Below are 27,561 nucleotides of genomic sequence, written 5' to 3'. Positions count from 1 at the left end.
AAATACATGCATATTACACATACAGTCCCATACTTGAAGATTATAATTAAATAAATATGATCGTTATTTTGATTAATCAGTATTATTTGGTGAAAGATTTGCCAGCCCTGTGGTGTGCCTCTCTCAATTAGGATTCGTTAATTAGCCATCGTTAGCTGTGGTATGTTCCGAGGGTTTCCCCTGACAAGAAATCAAACTGCTCCATTCTCAGTGTGTCCGGATGTCTCAAATCCTTCTCCATTTAAAGACCCCCAACAACTACATTGATTGTTCGTAAACCGTTTGACTGGACTTTTAAAGTTGGAATAAAAATACGTCTTTCATGATTTCAAAGTTTAAACTAGATTAAATAAATTCAAGTCTGCCTAGGACTTTTAAAAACTAACAAAAAAGTGTTTCTTAGGTTTTCTATGGAATTATCAGCCCAGCAATAAATAGCGTGCTGGAAACAATGACCTGTTATGGGTTTAGGTACTAAAACGGAAAATAAGGCATCGTTAATCACCAGGTAGAGAAAAGATTGGACGTGAAGAGGTTAAAAATCAACATGGTGTTTAGTTGTAGCAGACACTTTGCATCAACACTTGGAGGGAGATTTTCCCTTGACTTTTGTAAAACCACAATATAAAAAGAAAGCTGTTATTTAAAAATCAAAACACATTCATTCTATTTTGCAATTTTATGGGAAATTGAGCCAAATCGTAATGAAATAACGGTAGAAATCCACTTCCTTTATGGCTGTAGACTTTTTAATGTGTTCTGAAGGACAATTAGTTTTGGATTTTTCTCTAGAAAATAAACTACTAATGAAAATCTGTAATGCTAATCGAAACAGTATATGGACAGCCAGTAATTTTAAATGTCTTTTATGTTTAAATAAACTTTCTATTTAAAAAAGATGGAAAGATGTCAATGTTTTGTGATAAAAGATATACTGAAATCCTTATAAACAATTGGAAATATACGTATATTTATATATACCAATTAATTCAGTAAATCACTCTAAATCAAATGATACTGAAAGATATTTTTTAATTTACAAAAAAAAATAAGGTTAATTGAACCATGTTTTTACAGTATCACAACCTTGGATGTAAATTAGATTTTAGAACAATTCCTTTGTAGTAGGAACATTTTTTGTGAAACTGTGTGTTTAAAATCTTAACTCAATTTGATTTTTAAACACTATACTACTTTGTTTAGGAGAAAGTGAGATGGCTGTACTGTGATATTTAAATGATCTTTGGTAACATCAGAAGATTTGGATGGGTAGCAAACCGACATATATATATATAGTGTTGGCATCCCAGACTGACAGACATTACCAGGAATTGAAAAAGACAAAGAATCGTAATTTTGCTCGGTTTAGTTTGTCTAGAATAGTATGGCAGATATGATCTGTGGCCTCTGGAGAGAGTGAAGAAAAAAACTGGCATACCAATTGATTTATACCAAGTCTGGGTTGCGGGAGTATATCAAGTCTACATAGATCATACGTCTATCACTACTCTCACTGGTAACAGATTGGTTAGTTTTTAAAAAAGTTACTTTTTCTTGGGTTTTTTTGTTTTTTGCAAGCATTGTAATACCAATGATAAGTAAGAGAAACAGACAAGGAAGGTTACTCTTTATTTCTACAAAGGTGTTAGCATTTGATGATAACAAATGATATATATAGGAATGATATATGGAGTAAGTATGTGATTGTCCTATTCCTCAGTTTAGTGTTTTAAGTATTCAAAGAACAAGCTGTAATTTCTATGTCACTTCACAAGTCTGGAGCTACGCCTTAGCAACAAATATCTATCTGTAGCACGAGGGAATATAGGAAACCAAAAGGTGATTTAAAGCTGTCACTAAGCAGGAACAGAAAGAATGAGAAAAAAGTTTAATCTGAGAGCTAGGTAAGACAGATGATGAAGTGGCATGCTTTTATTGTATTATCGAAGAATTCACACTCTAAATTCAATAGATGGCAGCAGTCTCTTTCAAATTTGAACAGAAGATCACTGAGGTGGCTGATAGACTCCGGTGAAAGTCCGGAAAGTGAGGCTCGTGGTGAAAGTGAGGCTCGTTTCAGCATCAATTGTAGAGATTATACTATCAGCATTTATCGGGTCGCTGAAGGTAAAATCTGATTCAATTAACACATCTCCCATGTGTGTTACTGATCCTTTCATTACTTCCAAACATTCGCCTGACTCTGATTTTTTTAAATTCTTTCCTCAAACGATATACACACCACTTTATACACCAGGAATTCGTTTTCTAGGTAAATGAAGCAGCTGTCACAGAGATTCCTAAAACTGAAGTGAAGGTGTATTTATAATCTTTAACATTTCTTATCTAAGTTTAGGTCTGAATTCTTGTGTTCTGTGGCTGTAATGCTTTCTGCATTGACAGGTTAATGTTTTGCTGTAGAGAAGGGATAGAATGATATCTAGTAGACTACGATGTTATCTCTTGTTGACTGGAGGTGAAGAATTCTGAAACGGAGGCATAATTGTCTGACATTGATAGGAAAGCCAGGTGCTGTGAAAACACTATTGGGTGAGAGGTTTCCTTGCCTTTTTATATAAATAAACAACGTTCCACTGATGATGGCCGGTGGTATCAAGATCTATAGGTGGCATATGAGACAGTGAAAACATATTACTGTTGGGTAATTATTTTTGAAACCATATTTTCCTGACAGTAAGGCCATGTCCAGTAATAAGCCTGTTCATGTCTAATGTGGTTCAGTATAAAATGCTACCAGGTGCTAGTTCATGGTCATGTTATATGTCTAAAATTTTAAATGATGTAAAACCTTTATAAACTGAACATTTAATAATCCAACCTACAAATTTATGTGTAGTTTGTCTGTAATTCCTGAACCAGTACTAGATGATAGTGGTTCCTGAACCAGCACTAGATGATAGTGGTTCCTGAACCAGTACTAGATGATAGTGGTTTCTGAACCAGCACTACATGATAGTGGTTTCTGAACCAGCACTAGATGATAGTGGTTCCTGAACCAGCACTACATAATAATGGTTCCTGAACCAGCACTAGATGATAATGGTTCCTGAACCAGCACTAGATGATAGTGGTTCCTGAACCAGCACTAGATGATAGTGGTTCCTGAACCAGCACTAGATGATAATGGTTCCTGAACCAGCACTAGATGATAGTGGTTCCTGAACCAGCACTAGATGATAGTGGTTCCTGAACCAGCACTAGATGATAGTGGTTCCTGAACCAGCACTAGATGATAGTGGCTCGTGAACCAGCACTACATGATAGTGGTTCCTGAACCAGCACTAGATGATAATGGTGGTACCAGGTTATTGTGAAATCATTACTGTTATTCCACAAAGGAAGAATTAGCTGTAACGACATCAGTCTGGTGATGTAGAGTCACAGCTGTTCTGTTATATATAATATTAATGAAAAATATTGCAAACTTTATTGTGTTATGCAGAAACAGCGATGAGCCATCCATTTCTTTTGATTTCATTTGTCAAGATTGAATGCCGACAGAAATTGCCACACACACGTTACAACCTTACACATTTCTGACATTTATCAATTCTTATGGGGTAAATATATCTGTATTCTGAAAAAGTAAGGATTATGTCTCCTCTGTTTAATGTAATACATATTGACATTTCCTTCTCCCCTGGGTGAAAGGTCAATTCAGCTCACTCTCTATATGAAACGCGATAACTGGCTTTTTATAAAGGAAGATCAAGTATAAGGGTCACGCAAAATGTAAAGGCATTGCTAGGGAATTTCCAGTTTCTGGTGTTTGGAATTACTCAGATGTAGAGGAAACTTAAGCTTGTGGAGGATGGAGATTTTGCTCCTGTGTTGATGATGAAAATTAGGCTTGTTAGTGATTGGGATAACTCTGATGTTGAAGAGGAAACTCCAAGCTTGTAGATGATGATGATTGATCCAACATTGCAGGGAAATATCCAACTTGTTAATGATTGTGAAGTTCTGACCGGGATGGGGAAAATCAAGCATGCAAATGAATGTTAAGTTTCACACTCTTAATTTAAGTAGAAATAATTCCAAAGTGAATTTTTCTATTACCAACTGTCCTTGTTGATTTGTTTTCTCTCTGTCCTGAATACAGATATGAATGAATTGACAAATTAATGAGTATCACTCTTCAAAGACTATATAGGGATCATGTGTAACTCTGGATGTCAATCTGTCCACCTGTCTAACCTGTCCACCTGTCTAATCTGTCCACTTGTCTAATCTGTCCACCTGTCTAATCTGTCCACCTGTCTAATCTGTCCACCTGGATAACCTGTCCACCTGTCTAATCTGTCCACATGTCTAATCTGTCCACCTGTATAACCTGTCCACCTGTCTAATATGTCCACCTGTCTAACCTGTCCACCTGTCTAATCTGTCCACCTGTCTAACCTGTCCACCTATCTAACCTGTCCACCTGTCTAATCTGTCCACCTGTCTAACCTGTCCACCTGTCTAATCTGTCCACCTGTCTAATCTGTCCACCTGGCTGAGTAATATGTATACCCAAATAACGAATAATCCAGGTGTACAAATACTTCATTGGCTTTCTACATCAATAATGTTTTATAATTAATATCATGATCATTTTGTGAGGAAAGTTCCATAAGATGTTTACTTTTCAACTCAATGACCTGTACGACCTGTTCATCGTTCACTAACTTAAGCTGTTAATGTTGTCCTGTTCAAGTTCAGTGACACTAACCACAAGATACGCCAGTGAAGGCTCTCCATCATTTCACAGAGAAAAATTGCTAAAGGACATTTCTGTACATGTGGTCATCATTGCTCATTATCTAGAAGGTGACTGACCAGCCGAGGTCTGGTCACTACCCTGAGGTCAGTCGGGACATACCTGTAAACCCAGGTGACCATACAGTGACGTTTTTTCCCATTTCAATCCATTAGACACCAACAGACTATGAATTATTGATATGGCTACTGCTTTGGGTTCGACCTTGACCCAGTCCAGAGAGGGTTTACAAATATGATGGGGCTTTAATTGAATTAGACCACAGGATTTTCTATCCTTGTGTCCCTAAGGTATAGAAGTGTATCTCTGTTGGCCAAGCTTAATACAACCTTTCAGTGATGGGATATTTCTAGAGTGGACCGCTAGTCCTTCAATTCGTAAATTGTCCATCAGCTGTCCATCAGTGAGGATTTTCTCTGGAGCGTAACCACAAACTCAGGGAAGCATGTGATGACCATTATAGTAGGATTTCAGTGTGAATAATAACTTTACTGATATATATAACAAGGAGAGACCTGAGCCTTTCTGAATATAATGTCAGGTTCACAAAAGGTAGAACAAGGTAATAAGGTCATCTCTACTTACACATCTACCTCAGTCGGGAATTAATGTTAAAACAATGTACATGAAACTAAAGGGCCATATGTATTATAAAACAGGGTTAAGTGGATGTGGACCCAAAAAACCTCAATGTCCCATTGTCTGTGGGGAACCTGAATCACCAGAAGCTGTGAATATGAAATAACACACATTAAACTTCCATGTATCAGCTAATTTTAATTAATGTGTTTATTTATAATTTGCATTTGAATTTGTGATATGAATTGCTTAAAATCTCAACGAGTTAATTGGAATAGAAGCCTTTGGTTTCATTATCAATGCTTTGAACATTGAAATGAAATGAAAACCTTTGTAATATAACACTCACTCCAGGTCTGTGATTTATAATGGAGATTTAAAACTCATATATCTGGTAGCTCTACAGCTGTTTCACTATACAGTGATGTATAGATTAGAAAATAAAATGTTGAATTTGATTAATATATATCGAAAAACCTGCCAATTACTGATGAATAATTGTACTAGTATTTTATTCAGTTGATAGAAATTTCCTGAAACTCATTAATGCATGTGTATTTGATGGTCAGGAACAGTTCTATAGATTATGAACAAAGTGACATTGCAAGTTAATTAAGGTCGAATTATTCAAGGTCAAGGTCACAGGGGTCTTGTTTCTTGAGGCCTATTCAGGAAGTAATTGAGATTTTAAATTGGTTTTGAAGCCATAGGGGTGTAATTCGGACAGTACAGATTGCCGAAAGATAGTGTAGCTTTCTTCTTTATTAACTGCAAGCACTGTCATCTGACTCATGTCAATTGATATGCATAAATCTCATGGACACCCAGTCATGTATTGTCGCTGACCTTGGCACGTGATTGGCAGGGACATATCCACCATTAGCACAGGGAACAGTGACATAATTCAATTCCACCCAAGGACAAACGCTGTGTAAAATTTTGATGTCAATTGAAATGGTTTTATTCCCAAATTTGTACATATATTTGTTACATAATGTGGCTTCATCAACACTATAACTGAGTATGACCCAGTTTACTGTGTCACTAAAGAGGACTGGATTGTCTCATCCATCAACATAAATAACAAAGTCAGCAACATAAATAACAAAGTCAGCAGATTTATTTATTGATCCACCGTGGCAAATATTTTTATTTTTTTTTTTTTTTGAAGGATTGAATTCCAAGGACAAGTGATTGAATAAGATGGTTGGATTTGTATATTTAGAAAACCATGATGAGTCAGCGAAGTAAAGGCTTATTTTGAGAAATGGTGGCCATCTAATGTGCTGATAGTTAATGCTTGGTAAAAGTTTTATATTGTCTTGTATGTAAGTAAATTGAGGGGTAAGATTGACCGATTAGCTGTTACTCTTAGCTATCAGAGGAGGGGGGCAGACAAGTGACGGATCAGCAGGCTGAGGGGGTAGACAAGTGATGGATCGGCCAATAGTAGGTGCTGTTTTTTGCACCAATTGCATTGCCCAGCAGCCATTAACGGAACGTTTTGGATACAGACACGAGAGTTATTCTCAGTAAATCACCAAAATTGAGATAGATTATTGTCAGTAAGTGCGAATTATCTGGGCCGATATCATGTGTTTCTATCAATAAAGCTTGCCTACTTAGTGTGTTGTGGTCGCTACAGTGATCCCCTATTACATCCGCTAACAATTACCAACTCATCTTTTTCTCTTCAAGTTTTTGTCGCTGTAGTCTCAAGTATTCATGGCTACAAGCCTTTGAAGTTGTATATGTTTAAAACATTATTTTTTTCTGTAGACGTTTGGTATAGAGTCATCGAGCATATGTAATAATCAAGGCCAGAACACAAACTGGTCAAAGAAATATTTTGGATCTAAAGGACAATTTCTTATTGATATTTGGAAGAGAGTTCAAATACCTTACAGTCGGAAGGTAATACCATGTACAGACTACAGGGGACCTGGCTATATTCAGATTTTAAATGCATCTGAAATTCTATTGCTATAGAATTTTTTATTATGTATTTGATATTACTAGAATATGTGTACATGCACCTGTATATTTAAATGCATAGAAGACGTGTTTCCAATTTCATATACTCTCGGAGATAAAATCGGTTTTAATGGCCATATATGAAAGATAACTTTGATGACAATCCTGACAAAATATGTAATGTAAGCCACATTAGCATATTTATGTATTTTCACTTGAATCGCCTACCTTTAGACCGAGACCATCCTAGCTGAACATATTTAAATTTATCCCTGGAAAAACAATCATGTCTAGGTGGTTTTTGATTCGGATGTGAAATATTGATCTTTTGAGAGCATAAAGCCAATCAATTTAAAGTTATGACAGGCCCATCACACATTTCAAACCGTTATGGCCATGTCTAAACTCAACTGGAAAAAATGTTAGGATAAAAGTGTACTTTGAGGTAAAAGTTAATTAATAAAAAATTGGATAATAACGACACCATTAAGTCCTGCTGGGATGATAGGCAAGTTTTCACTGGAAGCCAGCAGTCGGTCCAAAACGTCAGTGCTGAAAGGCTAATGTGATGTAGGAGATGGGGGAAGAGGAGAAAGGAATATCAGTGGAATGGAGGAGGGGGTGATTAGGGGGAGGGGGTGATTAAAGGGGAGGGGGTGATTAGGGGGAGGGGGGTTAACATGAAGTAGGAGGGGGTGATTAGGGGGAGGGGGGTTAACATGAAGTGAGATCAGTAAGGAATAACCTGTAACTAGGGGAGGGGGGATGAGGAAACTGAACTGGGGGATCAATGCTGACTAACCAAAGATATATTGTACCTAATATTGGTACACTTCTAACATTAAAAACTGCCGAATTAGACAGATTGTTGGGCAGATTGCACCCTAGTAGGCTACAAAGTTAGGCAGATCATACCCTAGTAGGCTACAAAGTTAGGCAGATCATACCCTAGTAGGCTACAAAGTTAGGCAGATCATACCCTAGTAGGCTACAAAGTTAGGCAGATCATACCCTAGTAGGCTACAAAGTTAGGCAGATCATACCCTAGTAGGCTACAAAGTTAGGCAGATCATACTCTAGTAGGCTACAAAGTTAGGCAGATCGTACTCTAGTAGGCTACAAAGTTAGGCAGATCATACCCTAGTAGGCTATAAAGTTAGGCAGATCATACCCTAGTAGACTACAAAGTTAGGCAGATCGTACTCTAGTAGGCTACAAAGTTAGGCAGATCATACCCTATTAGGCTATAAAGTTAGGCAGATCATACCCTAGTAGGCTACAAAGTTAGGCAGATCATACCCTAGTAGGCTACAAAGTTAGGCTGATCATACCTTAGTAGGCTATAAAGTTAGGCAGATCATACCCTAGTAGGCTACAAAGTTAGGCAGATCATACCCTAGTAGGCTACAAAGTTAGGCAGATCATACCCTAGTAGGCTATAAAGTTAGGCAGATCATACCCTAGTAGGCTAGCGAAGTTAACACAAACATAGGATGATATTATTGGATTAGCCTATGTTAAAATTGTATCCCAGCTCAATGTTTGATCATTATAGATGTGTTACTAGCCAGGAATGTCTTATACAAATGTGAAATGACATGAATATGTCCAATTATATTGACCAGGGCTTGATAAGATCCTGTAGTTCAGCTGTTACAGTTCAGACTGAGGTCACTACCCAGCCTGTCCTCTGATTATCTCTACTACAACTGTTGATAGGACAACAAGCAGCATTTATTGAAATGAAATGTGTCGCCTTCTGTAGTCACGCATGAAATCACACTACTGCCAGGGGAAGTCCTTTTGCAGATTTCCGATATCTTTAGGAGTCCTAAATTCTGTAAGCATCCTGTGAGATATGAAATTGACATGAAAATAAAACCCATCTGAGATGTGATTTGATAAAAATTGTTTCCTCCCGTTCTGTATAAAGGTATCCTATGTGCCTGTTGATCTGGCCATTCCTGTTGAGCCCTCCCAGCCTGACTAGCTACAGTGTTGAAGGATGTACTCCAGTGTCAGCTGGTTTTAGTAGTAGCCATCATGTATTAGTTCGGTCTCAGACACCATAGTCTTTAAAAAGGGATAAGATATTTTTTATGAGTCTGTATTGTCATCTTTTACACCCAGGCACGGTGATTAGAAATAGGTAACTATATAGCAAATGTCTCTAAAATGTCTAACGCCATCTCCCTCCTCCTCTCTATCTTGCAAACTCTGTGTCCCTTAGGAGTCAGACTTTAAGTCTATCCCCCTCCCCCAGTCTTCATCTGACATCCCCCTCCCTCAGACTTCATCTGACACGGTCATTTCCTCTCCTGACCTAATATTCCCAAGTCTAGACAAAAATTATATATCTGAAAATCAATATTGTCTAAAAATACTTGTTGGAACAAAAGGTTTGGCTTATTTAGGAATCTAGCAGCCTTCCATCTCACATCTCCTCAGAATTTTAATGAGCATGGTTCTGAGTTGATCTGAAGTAATTGAAGCCTTTATCAGGGCTGTCCAACAGAGTTTTTTCCAGAAGTCTATCATTACTTATGTCAGAACTACTACACAGATTGTTACTGTAGTGCTCCCTACAATATTTGCCAACACAAATTTACTGTAGTGCTCCCTACAATATTTGCCAACACAAATTTATTGTAGTGCTCCCTACAATATTTGCCAACACATATTTGCTGTAGTGCTCCCTACAATATTTGCCAACACAAATTTACTGTAGTGCGCCCTACAATATTTGCCAACACAAATTTACTGTCGTGCTCCCTACAATATTTGCCAACACAAATTTACTGTCGTGCTCCCTACAATATTTGCCAACACAAATTTACTGTAGTGCTCCCTACAATATTTGCCAACACATATTTGCTGTAGTGCTCCCTACAATATTTGCCAACACAAATTTACTGTCGTGCTCCCTACAATATTTGCCAACACAAATTTACTGTCGTGCTCCCTACAATATTTGCCAACACAAATTTACTGTCGTGCTCCCTACAATATTTGCCAACACAAATTTACTGTAGTGCTCCCTACAATATTTGCCAACACAAATTGCTGTAGTGCTCCCTGTGATATTCACCATTCCAGACTTCAGAGCTTTTCTATATAAAGCAGTTTGTCGTCTCCCTGGGGTAGCCCTTGACCACTTACAGATAAATATTTGTAATTTTCATTTCCACACATTGAGTCAATATTTAAATGATTTGCTGGTTAGTGAATGTTGAATGTTAAGTGGTCTGTGATTATCCCAGTATTGTAGACTGCTTTCCTTGGACAATGGTCAGTTGTGGTCAGTATGGCCACACTAACACACTCACACATCCTGGTGGTGGCTAATGATTTCTGACTGTGTGTACACACCAGTTATCACAGGGCACAGAAGGGATATATATACCTTAGATTCTGACACATTAACACAGAAGGGATATATATACCTTAGATTCTGACACATTAACACAGAAGGGATATATATACCTTAGATTCTGACACATTAACACAGAAGGGATATATATACCTTAGATTCTGACACATTAACACAGAAGGGATATATATACCTTAGATTCTGACACATTAACACAGAAGGGATATATACCTTAGATTCTGACACATTAACACAGAAGGGATATATATACCTTAGATTCTGACACATTAACACAGAAGGGATATATATACCTTAGATTCTGACATATTAACACAGAAGGGATATATATACCTTAGATTCTGACATATTAACACAGAAGGGATATATATACCTTAGATTCTGACATATTAACACAGAAGGGATATATATACCTTAGATTCTGACATATTAACACAGAAGGGATATATATACCTTAGATTCTGACATATTAACACAGAAGGGATATATATACCTTAGATTCTGACATATTAACACAGAAGGGATATATATACCTTAGATTCTGACATATTAACACAGAAGGGATATATACCTTAGATTCTGACACATTAACACAAAAGGGATATGTATACCTTAGATTCTGACATATTAACACAGAAGGGATATATACCTTAGATTCTGACACATTAACACAGAAGGGATATATATACCTTAGATTCTGACATATTAACACAGAAGGGATATATATACCTTAGATTCTGACATATTAACACAGAAGGGATATATATACCTTAGATTCTGACATATTAACACAGAAGGGATATATATACCTTAGATTCTGACATATTAACACAGAAGGGATATATATACCTTAGATTCTGACACATTAACACAGAAGGGATATATATACCTTAGATTCTGACATATTAACACAGAAGGGATATATACCTTAGATTCTGACATATTAACACAGAAGGGATATATATATACCTTAGATTCTGACACATTAACACAGAAGGGATATATATACCTTAGATTCTGACATATTAACACAGAAGGGATATATATACCTTAGATTCTGACATATTAACACAGATAAGTGTCTAATACACTTATGTGCTCTCTTTTTTTCAAAGATTTTAAAAATAAAATTTGATAAAATGCGAAAAATATTGAACAAGATAAAAAGAAATTCATCTATCCGACAATATATGGAACTGTTAACTATATGTATGTGGACTTTAGTCTTATTTTAGACATACAAAGTAAATACAAATTTGTTATCACTCAAAATCTTTAAAATGTATCAAATAAGTCTACTAGATAAAATCAGTCTAGAATATGGTTTAGTAAATAAAATCATTAAACTGCTAACTCAACTATTTTATGTTAATTAGAAAAACAGTTTGTAGTTTAAATTTCAGCAGTATAGTGTAGTCACTTCCTACTTAATTTATCAGTTTCATATGACCCAAAAGCCTTATCAAATGACTGCAATGAAAAAAGACAAATTGAAATCAGAATGTGTATTTTTACAAATCTCATAAAAATTTTCATAAACCAATTTTTTGTTTTTTTCAACTCGGTATTTCTTTTGAACATATATCCAGTTAATACGAAGCGATTATTTAGCTAATACACAACTTGTGTTTGTAGTCTGTAAATGATGGCCAATGGCTCCCAAGAATAACTAACTCCAGCCCAAATATTATACATACAGCACATTTCTTGTTTATATTTAGTCTATAAAGGAGAAGCATGCTTGTATAATAGAAATTCCTTAGTAATGCAAAAATATATTTTCATTGGGAAACATACAAAGAAACTGATTATTAGGGATTTGCAGCAAAAAATGCTTCTGTTTGCTACAAAGGAAGTGGTTTTGGGAGAAAGGGGGGATTGAGTAGTTCCTCATTGCTTGAGCCAAGGGCCTACATGTGTTGGGGGGGGGGGGGGGGGGGTTAGAGAGGGGGGAGGGGAGAGTCGGCTAAACACATGGCAGACATTGTGTGTTTACACTAAATTAGTGCTGTTGCTATGTTTATGGTACAAATTAGGCTTTCATTATACTAATTAATTGTAGGCCATAATAACAGCCTTTATGATACACACACTCAGGTGTATAGCCGTACTGACCGAATCATATACAGTAACAATACCGCCTCAAAAAACAACTTCAGTTCATTTTCTGACCTTACGCTGGTTAGAGGGGGAAGAGTAAGACTGAGTTGAGTTGTAAGAATGTACTGGTACATTTTTAATGGTGCACCAAAATGTTACAGAAAAAAAATATCCTCTTGAAAAATTCCTAATCCCATGTTTCAATTAAATGTGATCCATTTCTCGCGGAAGTTACAGCACTGGTATTTATAGTGTTGAGGTATAGACCGTATACATCTCCGATTTAAAAGCTTCTGTCAAGTCGTGTAAGAAGTTCCTTCCTTGAAATAAGGTAAACTGACTGACGGGGTTAATTATGTTCCTTGGTTAACTTTCCTCCCGATGCAGACCGCCAAAAAAGTCAGTGGAAAAGTTTTGTGCGTGTCAAGTTGAATGATTTACGGGAAAGTCGTACCAAACCTTGACATACCAAACATTGTCTGGTATGCAGATCATAAAGAGAACATTTAGCCTATTTCGTAATGACTACAGATGATGCATTTACCCAGAAAGCACTTGGTTATAATTGAAATCACTAGCTTGAAAATGTCTGCATAATGTACAGACCAACATATAAAAACGTTCACAGTAGGCGGAGCTCCGTGCATTTTGTTTCTGACTGAAAACGAAAAATAAAAAACCTTCAAGGGCTACTTCCTGTTTGTTACTTTGACACTATATATATGTTTGTAATTTAATTTCATAACAACCATTTCCTACTTAATTTGATTAAGTTTTTGCCAAGCAAATGCTTTTTAAGGTTTACTGAAATTCATTGTTTTTAAATATAGTGAAATCTGTCAATAGCATATGGTCAGAGTCTTATATTAAGTACTTTACAGTAAGACATGCTTATAACAAACTCATGGGAGCTCAGAAGTTAGTTCCTTAAAGACGCTTGGAATTTGTTTTAGACCTAATTGATGTCAATGTCTATGACCCAGTTACTTGCCAGGGACAAATAAGCTTGTAGGTAGCTGGGTTTTTTTTACTTGTTTGACATTCCCTTAATTAGAATAGAAAAAAACTGATATATACTGCCACAAATTGTATATCCATATTTTGGCATTATTATGTGAGGGCATGGTGGTAATAAGGTTTCTTGTCTGACAAACAAGAGTCAAAGGTCATCATATTAAGGTTTTCAGACAGTAAACATCAAAGCGAATGGCCATGCTAATTTTAATGTTCTTTTGCAGAGAGAAATTTTCCTCATTTAAACAATAGGTTCGTTCCTTTTTCTTTTCTTGTTTAATGATTTATCATCTATTGTTTTCCTAAGAAACTATAGCATCAACAACTAAAAAATGTGTTGCCTTTGCCTCAGCTTTTGTTGAGCTTATGACCCCAATCTAAGTAAGGCTACAAATTGGTCGTCTATAGTTGCTGTGTTTTAAGATAAAATATTTATGCATATTTTGTTATAATTGCTACTGTTTGTTTAAGTTCCCCCCCCCCCCCCGGCAGATTCGTGGTAAGATTAAGTCAGGTCCTGTATATGTATATAACACTTGTCCGCAAACATGTTTGGCATGTAAAGTATATGGGCGTCCATTTATAACGGGACTACACACACTTATGATACAGGACCTTAGCTGTATAACGGGACTACACTCACTTATGATACAGGACCTTAGCTGACTACATGTCATACATAATTAAAATCAAAAAATCTTAGGCCCATTATTTATCTTTGAAACATGATTTTCCTCAAATCCAAGATTTGACATTTTATTAAAACTGGACTTTTGTTCCCTGATGATAATATAACAAGATGGGTCAAGTCTGTAAAGGTTTTAATTGACATCTGTTATGTAATTAGTTTTTATGAAGCATTGATAGAAACAAAAATGCAATAGAAGCTGAAGAAAGCAATTAAAGTTGATATTATGATGTGTCTGACACACTTCAGATTCTATAAACGAAAAACCAAGAATATATTGTATATCAGTGATACTGGGTATGGAACATGATGGAACAGCTGTTAGAATGACTTGGGTAGGTATTATATTCTGTAGACTTTTCACATTACATACAAATGTCCATTAATCACACTCTACAGCTGAAAACTGTGGACATACATACCTCACTGCAAAAGCAATAAAACTGTCCTATCCTTATAAAGGATTTAGAAAGCTGATGAAGTTTACTGCAGTATGGGCAATTCCTCTATGAGATCAGAGCTTACATTTACGCTGAAACAGACCTAAATGTGGATATAAAAACTTTTCAAAAAAGTTTAATCGTTTTAAAAGCGCAGCTTTTAGAGAGTAAGTGGGAAAGGCTGTTTGATATTTAGCAGTAAAAGTGATGGTTTTGTGTAGCAGTGTGAAGTAATATCGGCCACGTTTACAGGACTTACGATATGATCCTTCAACTAAACCTTTGCGCTTGAGTTCAACTACATAAATCCCACTTACCACCCATGTTTAGGTCGATTGTTCTGTGCACTAATTGACATCAACAAATTGATAATGTCTAACAGGGCTGTAAGGAGGCTGCAACCTCTAATTAATGCTGTTTACTGCCAGGCAACATGGAGTTATCTCCCCTGACAGCAGGAAACTGAGTGGATTGTGTGTGTGTGATTTCTGTTATCCTGTGACTGTAAAGTCTAGATCCAATGTTAGATCTTTCTATCTTGTTGAAGCTTTCCGACACTGCTCATGTCATTAGATGTTACCATGGTTATTACAAAATATCATTTTGCTAAAATTACACAATATATAACTATGAAAATACTTGGAATATTTGCTTATTATTACTACGAATTGATCTGGATTTTAGAATGATATTTTGTAGCATCCCATTTAAGGGTAAAATCTCAATTTGGATTTATTCCAGCATATAACCTTTTTACAGATTTAAATTGGTTTCAATCACTAACAGGAAATAGAGTGTATTAATACTGAGTTCAGTAATGAGGCAGAAATAATATCTGTTAGGATTGTGGAAAAGTTACAACAACTAAATTGACTCTTTGAATTGAAGTTATGATTGGAAAAGGAATAGGATCTCTAAAGTTGTGTATAAAACTATCTAGACAAGAACCCATTACAATTGCATGTCCATTCCTCTACCACCTAATCCTAATAAATCTGATTCAGTCTGGCGAGCTAATGTAGAATGATAACTCGAAGAAAAAACACAGTAACTGTCGGGTTTATGGTTCCCTCGGGTTTAACCTGCCTACCTAGCCATGGAGCAAGTTTATGTGACGGTACATTTACAGAAATGATGAGGCGTTCAGTTTAAAGAAGACAAAGCACCGTTGTCAGAAACAGAATACGTTTCCACATGCAAATTAGCGTCTGAGCTGAAATAGCTTGCTTTGCACCGGTCTTTTATTTCCTACGTAATTAACTAATCGTTGTGGAATTGTCCCCCACTGAATCAGGAGATATGTGCTTTCTCTGTTTAAATTCTGGCTTTGATACCCTAACGCTTTCTCCAGGGAACCTGCGACATCATTTACATATTTGGGCGCCAAGCAGGACTTAACTCTATGGGATGTTTCCACGAATACTGCAAAAATATTGGCTTCCGTTATGAGTGTCTTTTGAAAATCTATTTCAAGAATTTAGAGACAAATATTTTAATTGGATAAAAAACTAGCAATTTGTGCTCGGTAGACAGTTCTTATATAAATGATATGAATTGAATTAAGAGAATTAGACAAGTAGTTGATGTTATGGAGAAAGTTTAGCAAAGTTTTGTGGTTGTTTCCCCTCATAAGAAGCTATTATGTTAGGCTATAGAACTGTTTAACACCATCATTCAGCCTTACTCGGGTTTTTGATTCTTTAAGATTTAACATTATGTTGTTCAGTAAAAAAATAAGTTAACATTTGTACAGGGGTTGGTTCGATTGTCATGGCAATCCTTTCAATGTGAATTTCACTAAAGCCATAATGCTATATTTTGCAGAAAAGGATTTTAGATTAGTTTCACTGCATACCACATGAGGTAATTAGGAGAAACAGTTTGCTGTCATTATTGTTGGATCAGTTGATGGTGCCTGTTGTATATCATCCTAAGTCGGCTGTTAAGATCCGTCCAACACCTAGCTTTCCACATGCAGGCTGCACATTTTGTGTGCAAGTGGTGCAATTCCGTTGCACATTCTCACAACAGAAAATAAAACTGCAACATAACATTTACATGTCTGTTGAACAAAGCATCACATGTTTGCAAATGTTTGAGTAGATCAATAAGATAGGAGACTATGGGGATGGCCTATCTCTGGGTAGGGGGACAGAGGCCTTGGGGAGGGGGACTTCACTGACTAAGAAGTAGGGTATTTCTTTACATACCAGGGTAGGTATTTTTACAAAGGGAACTGAATTAAGGCTGGGAAGGATCACATGGAAGATTTGGTTTATTTTGTTAAAGTCCTATTAACAGCCAGGGTCATTAAAGGATGTTCCAGGTTTTGGAGGTGGAGGAAATCCAAGTATTACAATACCTGAGAAAAACAACTAGCCTACGGTCAATACCAAGCAACTGCCCCACATGAAAGAAATTTTGTAGGAAATATTATTGAGGCTGAGGGGTCTTAAACAATTCTGTTGTGTACTCTGGGATAGGGAACAGGGTTAGTTGTTCCTATCAAATACAACCAGTGAATTAATTTTCATCATAAATAAGTCACTTCCGTTGGCCCAGATGGTATCCGAGAGGAAACTGGATTTTTGGAAAAATTCAATATATTGGGACATGTAACCTCATACCTTTTTAGGATCACAGGTGACCTACATTTTTAAGGTTACAGGTGACCTCATGACTTTTCAGTCGGAGAATTGAACTCCAGCCCTGTTTGTGAAAGACAAGCGAGTTATCTGCTGGGCCAAACCCGACCTCCTGCCAACCACTATAGAAATTTGGATTAGTATTTTAGACACTGGTGACAATGAATTTTTTGTAACTGGAGAGTATTATTGACATTCATTTATTTAACATTCAGATATCATCCATATACTGATGGATTGAAAAGCAATATCAAAGTCAAAATATGTACGATTTCTATATTTATCAGATTGGTACAGGTTTACCGAGTAACAGATGTTAGACACTCCAGGATGGCAACAGATTGCATGTATTTTAATTAATAATATAATTTCTCACCAGAAGTGCAGTTTTGATACGGTAATAGGACATTATCAATGAATGTGATAAATGAGCTTGGATATCAGGCAATAGACTGACTCCATGAACTCAGTATCATTAAGGTCGATATATATAGGTCTGACTTTTACATTTTGGTGTCAGTTATGTACTAGTGAAAAAAACTGTGATTTGATTGACAGAGAAACGATTAGGCCTCACTGCAATGTATATTATATAATCAACAACTGTACTTATATATGTGTAAATATGACGGTTCTGATGACGGCGATTTAATGGTCTCGTTTATACATCAGCAGCACACATAATTAGGGTGTATCCTTTGAAGGGCCGCCTGTATCAGACTCCATTAAATTAATGGTAGTAATTTTGCCTGAATGCTGAATAATTATATGTTTGGATGGGAAAAACCTGCCTTTCAAAATATGCTTGATAAAACACTGTTTTGATGTGGACTTTGGTTATATTATGGATACAAGTATATATACAAACGGGGAGGAAAACATTGCTTATTAGAGAATATCTCTGGATTACATTCTGGAATTTTGCTATTAAAATTGAAAATTTCTCTCACTCTTCATGATAATTTGATACAGAAATCCCACTACATGTCATACAATGCATGGATGTGTATGCTGTGTGAGGGCTGGAATTGTCTATCGGACTGAAAATTTTTATGCCCCACCATGAAAGGGGGGGGGGGGGGGGGGCATATAGTATTACCCTTGTCCATCCTGTGGTGTTCCTTCCCATCCCAATGTAACTAGCTAACCTCAGGAACTGCTGATGCAATCCTCGGCCAAACTTTTTTGGGATGTCACATGACAGTTGGGGCATTTATGTCTTACAGACATTTTCTTTCTTTCTTTTTGAAGTACAAAAGTATTTTTTTTACCAAATGAAGTGTACGTCCGCAGGTAAATTTCTTCAGATTCATTTTGATATTGTGATATTTTTGTAATAACAGAAGTTGAATGTACCAAAATTCAGAACAGAAAAGCACTTGAAAATTTCTTTGAACCAAGTCTACATACTGTAACATGGTCAAGAAATTTGATGTTTCCCATTTTTTGTCACAATGCTGAACAGGCAGTACAGCTCAAGTCAGAATTCCCTCAGTGCCATATCTCTGACAAAAATGTACTAACCCATTGGTTTGTCATATTTGAGTTCATCTAGAACCATTTTGAGTGCTGTTTTGGAATTTCATTGACATTTTTGTTCACATAACTGTCGTTTCAATTATTGGAATACAAGTGAGCCTAGACAAGCTCAATATTAATCATCACACTTGTGGTCTGGGAGTGTCTCACAAACTTCTCATGTTTCAAGGCTGTTCTGCTCGGAGGTAAAAAACTGACCTGAACTTCCCAGGGTTTGATGAGTTTCGGTTGAAGTGTTGGATCATGCGATTGCATCTGAAGTGTAAGATCATGCTTAATTATGTAGTTACGTATTCATATTTGCTTTGGACAGTGTAATCTGTCTGATGGACAATCGATAGCTGTCTGATGCAAGGGCCAGCTATCTGACAGCGATGTAGCTCAATTTTGACAGAAATGAAATGGATTGAAATAATTTGAGCTGAGTAATCACAGGTTATAGCAGCCAAAGCGTTCTAGAGTGAAAACGTTGATGAATGATTTTAAATTGAAGAGAAGTGAGCCAACAGACTAGAAAATAAAAAAACACAAAGTGCACACTAGCTTGGGAAGCATTGCTGTAACTTCCAATATCCTATAGACAGGATTGATTCAGTAACGGAAGTTCTCGCATAATTTGATAAAAGAGATTTGTTTGCAAAATATAACCCTGAAAGGCTGGGTGTCTTCCGCTGGCAAGATGATGTCAAGCATGAAGACGACAATGATCAATACTTAATAAATACATCGTCTCAGAGTTCTTGTAATTGACATTGTCGATGCCTAAATCCTTGCTTATTGAAATGTTCTTATCGATTTCTCTCGGCTTAACGAACATGCATTGCATTTTGTGTATGCGTTTTAATTTGACATGGTTGGAGATGTATTTGGGTGATCTGACAAGCAGGTTGTGATATTGCAAGCCTCTATGTGATTCTGTCACAGTAAAAGCCTTCGTCTGACTCGGATCAGGCCAGGAAATCACTTGTGGATGAAGATATACAGACGGCAGTTATTGATTACTCTGCTCGTATTGTCCCAGGTCCCTGAATGGCAAACTCTTTTTTATTCTTTTCTTCAACATTTCTGTATGATTTCCTGTTACAACTGTAAGAGTAAATCAGGCAATATCAATAAAGCTTATCCCTTTTAAAGTCTGCGTACATGTAGTTAGCTTCTAGTTAGCAAAGGCTGCCAAGGAACGAAACACTAATGAAACAAAATATTAAAGAAACTAAGGATACCTCAATATGTCGAATTCATAGATTTAATTGTGGTGAGCAGTTGATACGCGAGTATTATAACCATGGTGAGTGTCACATGTTGCTATAGGAAGTTCAAACACAGTATTGATCGATATTGTCTGGACTGACTCCTTCAGACCCTCATTATCAAATTTATCTCATATGATTTTCATTTTTTGTTAAATGTTGATTTAATTTGGTTAAAGTTTGACAGCGTATATTGGAGCATATTTGATATTACCCTAGACTCACTCTTCTAGTTGAGTTTAATTTGTAAGTATTGTATTTAACATAAGAAAATGTCCCCATCTCGAGCTAAGTCGACTCCTAATGTATACACAAGTGTGTAACAAATAGCCGATATCATGCTGTGGTGCACGTCTACATTCAGTGTCATTAATATAACCAGTGTGAATTTACACAAATACTGTGATGGGAAAGATAAGCGTGAATACCCATAAGGCTTGTATAGCAGTTCTCTATCCTAATATGGCTACTTAATCATCAGTATTCCAACCAGTTGTTATTTCTAAATAGGTATTAAATTGTATGTTACATTATGATGGACCCATATAAAAGGAGAACCATGTTCTGAATTATGAGCCGTAAAGTCTGTCTATATAGAATATTTCAAAGTCAAGGTTATCCTTGGGTTTATTATGGAAAAAATTGTCAAATAGAAATTGTGAACTCTTTAAAAAAGGAAACCTCAGCTATTTAAAACATGGTTCTTTTGTGAAATTGTATAAACTGCAGATGGAAAATGTCTACAAAATATGAAATTAGGAAATAAATGTCTGACAAACCATTCAATACATTAATGTTGTGAGTACATGCATGCTGCATACTGATTTTTCTGTCAAAACAACTCGGCATTAGTCAATCTGTTATAAAGTGCCAAACTCTAATCTAAGTCATGCTGTGAATTTATAAGTAGATGACTTTTTTAACCAATAGCAAACCTGCCAAGTACAGTACATACAGCACTTGACAAACATGTAAAAGATGTTGATTTATCAAACTTGTCAGCGACCAAGATTTCAGTTTTAAATTAATATGTACACTGTATTATAAATCCAATTAATGTTTTCAAGTGGGTTATTTTATGATAGCACTTTCCAGAATGTAATTAAAGTTGAGATAAACAGAATAAAAATATTATCAAACAATCAGTGCAGTTGCGATGTGTGTAGCTACATGATGGCGCCACCTTTCTTGTCTAATCTCTTTCACATTTTCGTGATCAATTTCGGAGAAATGAAGTTACCTCATTTCGATGTCTGGCATAATAGTTTTTTGCAGTTCTATATTTATATTATTTTTGGTGGTCAATGTTGCAAATGGGAGTGGAAATGATAAACGGAAACTTTTACTGATTTTTTGCCGTTTAATGGCGGAATAAAAAACAACTTCATTTTATTCCCGTTACACACATGGGGATGTGGATTTATTCAGTGTCGTGAGATGAAATTGGCAGAATCTTCAAAAAACTAGCACATGATTACCATAGGACCGAGACAGGCTTGGTTGTCACCACTGTCTCGGTATTGATCGAATCATGCAATGGCGGTGATGCGGGCGGTTATTAAATACGTACACCGGTACAGCCTGATAATGCTGTGTTGTGCATCTGTAATAAATTATGGGGGTCTTTAATACAAGCCCCATCAGGACTGTAATTGTTTTGTTTCTGGACTTAAACAAAAACCAACAGTAGTTGTTACATTCAATTTCTGTCCTAAAAACGGTTAACGTCAGCGAAAGTTGCAATTGAGGCTGTCAGTATCGACAGGATGAGGTACATGTTTGTTGACATGGTAACAAACCCTTTCGCCTTTCTTGGTATTTTAGAAATGCCAGTCTCAAGGTCGTGATTTGTATAGCGAGTGAACCTCCTTGTTAAATTTATAGAAGTGCTGTGGTATAAGTTTCTGTAATAGTAGGATACTTCTTCCTTGTGGGCGATATATCAGAAATAAAAAAAACACAAACAATGCGGCTTTGTTCTAGATGCCCTTACTATTTTGGTAGGTATTGCTAGGTGAACCTGTGGAACTCTTTTTACAAAAAGTCAGAAGGGGTGCTAGACAAGTGTATATTTAAGGAATTCAGGAAAAATCTATTTTGGTATGGATTTAGAAAAAGCTACAAATTACTAGTTGGTGTAGGACTTAAATTCTCCTGGTGAGACGTTTCTTTTAAAACCCAGTTGGAAATTCTTTGTTTATCCAATTTCTGCCCAATCAACGAAAACGACAGAGTCCTGGTCGTAAAGACAATAGGAAGCCTGCATTGATAAATATATTGTACTCTGTTTCACTTTAACTTGATTAAGGAGGTAAAAGTTTAAAGAAAAAAAGTAACGAGGATTCCTGCAGGCAATACAAGTTTAGATAGACAAGGAGTCGCATATATACACACTGTATGTAAATAATGATGTCACCCAGTGTTATCTAAGGTCAAAAGGTCATAGAGTCTAGACAGACAAAGAAATTTCCTTATAAGGGGATGTAGTGTACCGAGTGGAGACTCACCTGCCATTTTATATTGTTGTGTTGACAGATCTCATCGCTGGCAGTTGTGATGGTGACTGTCAATGGCAGTAGGCATGTGTGTACAGTCAATTCATAGAGATAGCACTTACTAGTAAATTCACAAAAAAAGAAATACAAATACATGTACATAAATGTATTGATAGCCCTTTTAAGAAAGAGGGCAGTTGAATCGTTTCAGCGACAGGGATTGTTTTTGGGAAATGGTGGCTAGATTTGTCCATCATAGTCGTGGGCCATGTCAATCTCCCCACAAATCCAGACATTTTTACAGCTAAAGTGGACAAAATCCTATATAAGATGGATGTAATATATTAATTGCTAGCTTTCTCTTGATGTCAGGCCATTGTGATACTGGCTACAGATTTAAAATGTCCTTAGAGGTTATGTTATGTTGTAACCAAAGTGTTCTGATCTGAGGATTAAAACAAAACAGGCGTGAAGATGGGACAGAATGTCGGGCATTAATTGTACAAGTCAGTGATAGTCAATGTTGAATGTCCCAGTACTGTGGAAATTAATGCTTTGATGTTGGTGAACTGAAACATGCATTGTGATTTGCTAAAAGAATTTTTAGATAACAGAACATCTATAAATCATATTATGTTGGTGATCAAATGGCAAATCTAGAGATTAAATGTCTGTAGTCAGAATATAAATCTTACATTTTTTTACGGTGGTACCTCCTAGTCATTAGAGTGTTTGATGATAACAATATCGTTTATAGTCATTTTATGCTTTAGAACAGTTTAACTAGTTAAATACAACTAATTATTTTATGCATTTAAAATTGCTTCAACTTAAGTTCCAAATAAATCGGTAGAAATTAAAATTAATAACATCATCAGATTTATTTATTTGTCACAATATTGAATGAAAGAAAAAATAAAACTGCATGGTCTCAACATGATCCTTATTACAGTAGGAATTAGTGAACAAGAGTCAGGTTATACCTGACAATTAGAGAGGACCATATTACTGCTTGTAAAAGTGTATCCAACTCAATTACAGATATCAGGATTATGTTACCTTGATTACAGTAGCTTGGTTATCAAAAAAAAGAAAGAAATATCGCGCAGGGTTTCGAGATTGAATCAGCGGTGTGGTTATCAGTGATCTGGCCTAAGCAGTTTGTACAGCTGGAAATAGGCAAGTCCTCTAAATATGGCATAAAATCAATCCAGTTATGGTTTTATCAATGAGAAAATAGGTCACATGGAAGAAGTAGGGACAAAGCAGCTCTGTTCTGTGAAACAAGAATGTATCAATGGCTTTCTCTCAGATATCCAAACTGTTTTACTGCCTTCTAACTAAACAATGGTTTTGTTCTGCTAATTTTGTGGTCACTGATATGGACCAATCCGGTATATTTCTCCTACTTCTGATTTTAACTCTTTCTATCTTGGTTAGTTTTTTTCAGTCTGTGGTTGATGATTTGTTTTTTGTTTGTAATCTTAGAACACTCCAACTCCCCATTAACAAGTTAGTAAAACTTTATCAAAATCATGGCATTTTTTCTTAAATTGAAAATTAGTCTTATAGAAATAAAATTTAATCAAGTATTGATCGCCAAGGCTTCCTCTCAAAACCAGTTTTGTGATAAATGCACTGATTGCCTCGATCACAGTATACTGTTGTACACTACTAGTTTATACTGACTGACTCTCTGATCACAGTATACTATATATACTAGTTTACTGATTGACTTAATTCCTTGAAAACACATGGAACCTTAAGCCTGCAGAGGGAATCAACAAAAAATGAGTTGTGCTTGAATTAATCCATCTGGATTTAATAGAAATTTTGTTCTGCATAATAAAATTATCATCTTCTCAATTGCATAACCATTACCACCTTTTTGTTTATTTATTTTCATGGTAGGTTATTTTTGTATTTTCCAGGGTAAATGCCAGAGGAAGGATCCCCCCTGTAAATACCTACACCCTCCACAACACCTACGGGAACAGTTGTTACAGAATGGCAGAAACAACCTGATATTACGTAATCTTCAGATGCAGGCTGCCCAGCAGGCAGCGCTACAGCCCCTGATGCCTATACAGACCATGGTAAGTGTCATGGCCGCCCTGTAGCACCCTCGTCAGTGTTCTGCTGTGTTTTTGTTTTGGCTATTGAATATGGCAGTTTGTATTTATGCAAAGTAATGATGCTCATCAACTGATGAATGAAAGCTATTTTTGACGGGTTGTCTTCAAAGAAGAATTCTCAGGGAGGGGAGGTAATTTCTGATTAATTTTAAGTACCTCCCCTTGATGAAAAAAGGGGAAATAACTCTTAGTTATTGAAGATTACCTCTCCTTTATTTGGTCATTCTAATTTAATGTATAGATTAAATTTATTCTAATCAAAACATTAGGCATGAAAATCTCCAAAACACTGAAGCGTATGATTAAACTTCATTGGTTTTGCCAGTATAATGAAAATTGTCTAAATTTTGTTTTTGAAAAAAAAAGTTAGCTGTACATTGCTTGAGCTTGTAACCTGTAAAGAATTCATTTGAAGACAACTTTTGCTCTCACAAAGAATTCTTTTCAATGCAATTTTTTTAAGATGCTATCTCATAAATATATCTGCTTACATGCTTGTGTTATTTTTCAGCTTACAGCATACCCGTTTAATGTTTTTGCTGAGATTTTGCCTTAATATTAGATTAGGAAAAGGCTGATTTGAATTTATGATTTTGTATTTTTTTTTTTTTTAGCTGTGACAATTCGAGCATATTTTATAAGCTTTATATGTTGACACTGTTAAACTAACTACAGGATATTTTGGGACTTGGTAACCAAGGAAACCAAGCTTTTTCGTTGGTATAGTAGTTTGTACATTTTATGTATTGAACACAACATGTAGTAGGTTTGTCGTAATTCTGTTTTTATATATGGTATAGAGTAACACATCTCTTCCTCCTTCTCTCCATCTCTTTCCTGTACAATACAAACCATACATATCAGTCGATCCATATTTTCATCACAGATCTCAGATAATATCAGTTAAGGATTTTTAGGTTGGACAACATGTACCAAAACAATTACATGTACACATTTCTTGATTGGTTTGATATTAATTATGTAATCAATAACGAAAAAAGTTATTTATGCACTTTTCTGATTTGACTATACCTCAATTATTTCTTCCACAAGTTTTGGAGAAATAATAGTTTTGTAGACAAGGAGAATCAACTTTCACAAGATCCTGCTCATATCTTAGTAACATTAAAAATCACCTGTATCCCGAATCTGTCATGTCCCCCATAGTTAGATGCAACATAATCCAATTGTGTTAAATCAATCTGAAATAATTAACTTTCTCTCGACAAATGATAGACGCTAATTTGGAGAAACTGGCCATATATATTTCCAATCACCACCCAGTGTCTTGGAAGTGTTTAAACAAACACCACATAGGGTTTACAACCACCGTTTAATTCTATCATCCTACACTTCAAAACCAATTTAGAGACACAAGTGAAAAGGGAAATCTAACTATAAATACCCATTGGCTAGTCTGAGTGGATTGTCGCCACAGAGATGGCTACCAGCAGGACAATATGCGGACATTTACTACAGTATCCGTGGAGACAGGTTCGGAGTGGATAGTCATAACGAAGAAACCTTCAGGGATATTTAAAAACTATTGCCTTATGGCCCACCCATCCTTGTGCGTGTCAAACGATGTGTTTGTCAAATGCAGCTTAGCTAATGACTGTAGTATTAGGTGATTATTGGTTTCCATAGCAACACACCAAAATTGGTGGAATCCATTCCTGTCTGAGAAGATGAAGCCCTTACAATGTTTATTGTTACTCGGTCTCAGATTAATGTGTAGTAACTATAGAATACTGTGACATAAGTTATGTTTAATCATCCCAGGGATGTATAGATATCTGTCTAAAGAGTTTTAACACCAAAATATATCTCCATAATACCACAACACAACTCAGGACCATGATGATGTTTTGGCACATATACAAGATTTTAGCTGAAATGTGTTGGAATCTCTCTTGACTTCCCAAGATTGCCTCATTTAAGAGCTTCCACCATATATCCTGGTAGCAAAAACAAGTTTCACTTTTACATTGAGGAATAACAATATAGTTTTGTTACAACTATTGGTTGAACACTTAAAGATTTTTCATGGTGTTTGAAGACACCAAGCATTGGATGGATAAAACACAGCTAAAATGTCAAATTAACATATGCAGGAACAGCTCGTGAAAATTTCCAGTTAAAGAGTTATAACGAGAATTTGTGTAAATATGAACAGGTGAAGTGCATTCAACCATTCGGAGACTGTCTGGAAAATTTGAGTGTTCCAAATCTGATAAATACAGTATACATGTACCTGTATTGGTAAACAGGTCTATAAATCATTCAGGATTCCCAAGCCTTACATGGAGGGATGTTATGTAATATGAAAAGGTAGTTTAAAGTTTCCACTGGTTTAGGCCAGATATTGTAATGTCACGCACCATAAACTGTCTTGTGATACATTTCAACAGATGACTAGTTGAAAGAGAAAACAGTTTTTTAGCTATCTTCTAAAGAGGTATCAAAAAGGGAAATAATGGCTAGGTTAAATTGATAAAGGTTTTTGGTGATTAAAAGAATAAAGGGATATC

At 36.0% G+C, this 27,561-nt stretch overlaps 1 protein-coding gene across 17 annotated transcripts in view; it reads left to right on the top strand.

Annotated features, from left to right (window-relative positions):
- Nucleotides 1–27,561, top strand: part of LOC117341986 (muscleblind-like protein 3) — a 178,784-nt gene that overhangs the window by 99,201 nt on the left and 52,022 nt on the right. For all 17 annotated transcript variants that reach the window (XR_004535727.1, XR_004535726.1, XM_033903913.1 and 14 more), the window contains one exon: nt 24,827–24,991. Coding sequence is in view for 15 of the 17 variants with exons in the window: in XM_033903913.1 (XP_033759804.1) it covers nt 24,827–24,991 (165 nt within the window). In the remaining 2 variants the exon portion in view is untranslated. The remainder of the gene's footprint in view (nt 1–24,826; nt 24,992–27,561) is intronic.

Source organism: Pecten maximus, chromosome 14, assembly GCF_902652985.1.
Source record: "Pecten maximus chromosome 14, xPecMax1.1, whole genome shotgun sequence".
Lineage (NCBI taxonomy): Eukaryota > Metazoa > Mollusca > Bivalvia > Pectinida > Pectinidae > Pecten > Pecten maximus.
Note: the sequence above shows the minus strand (reverse complement) of the source record. Positions and strands in the feature narration are given on the sequence as shown.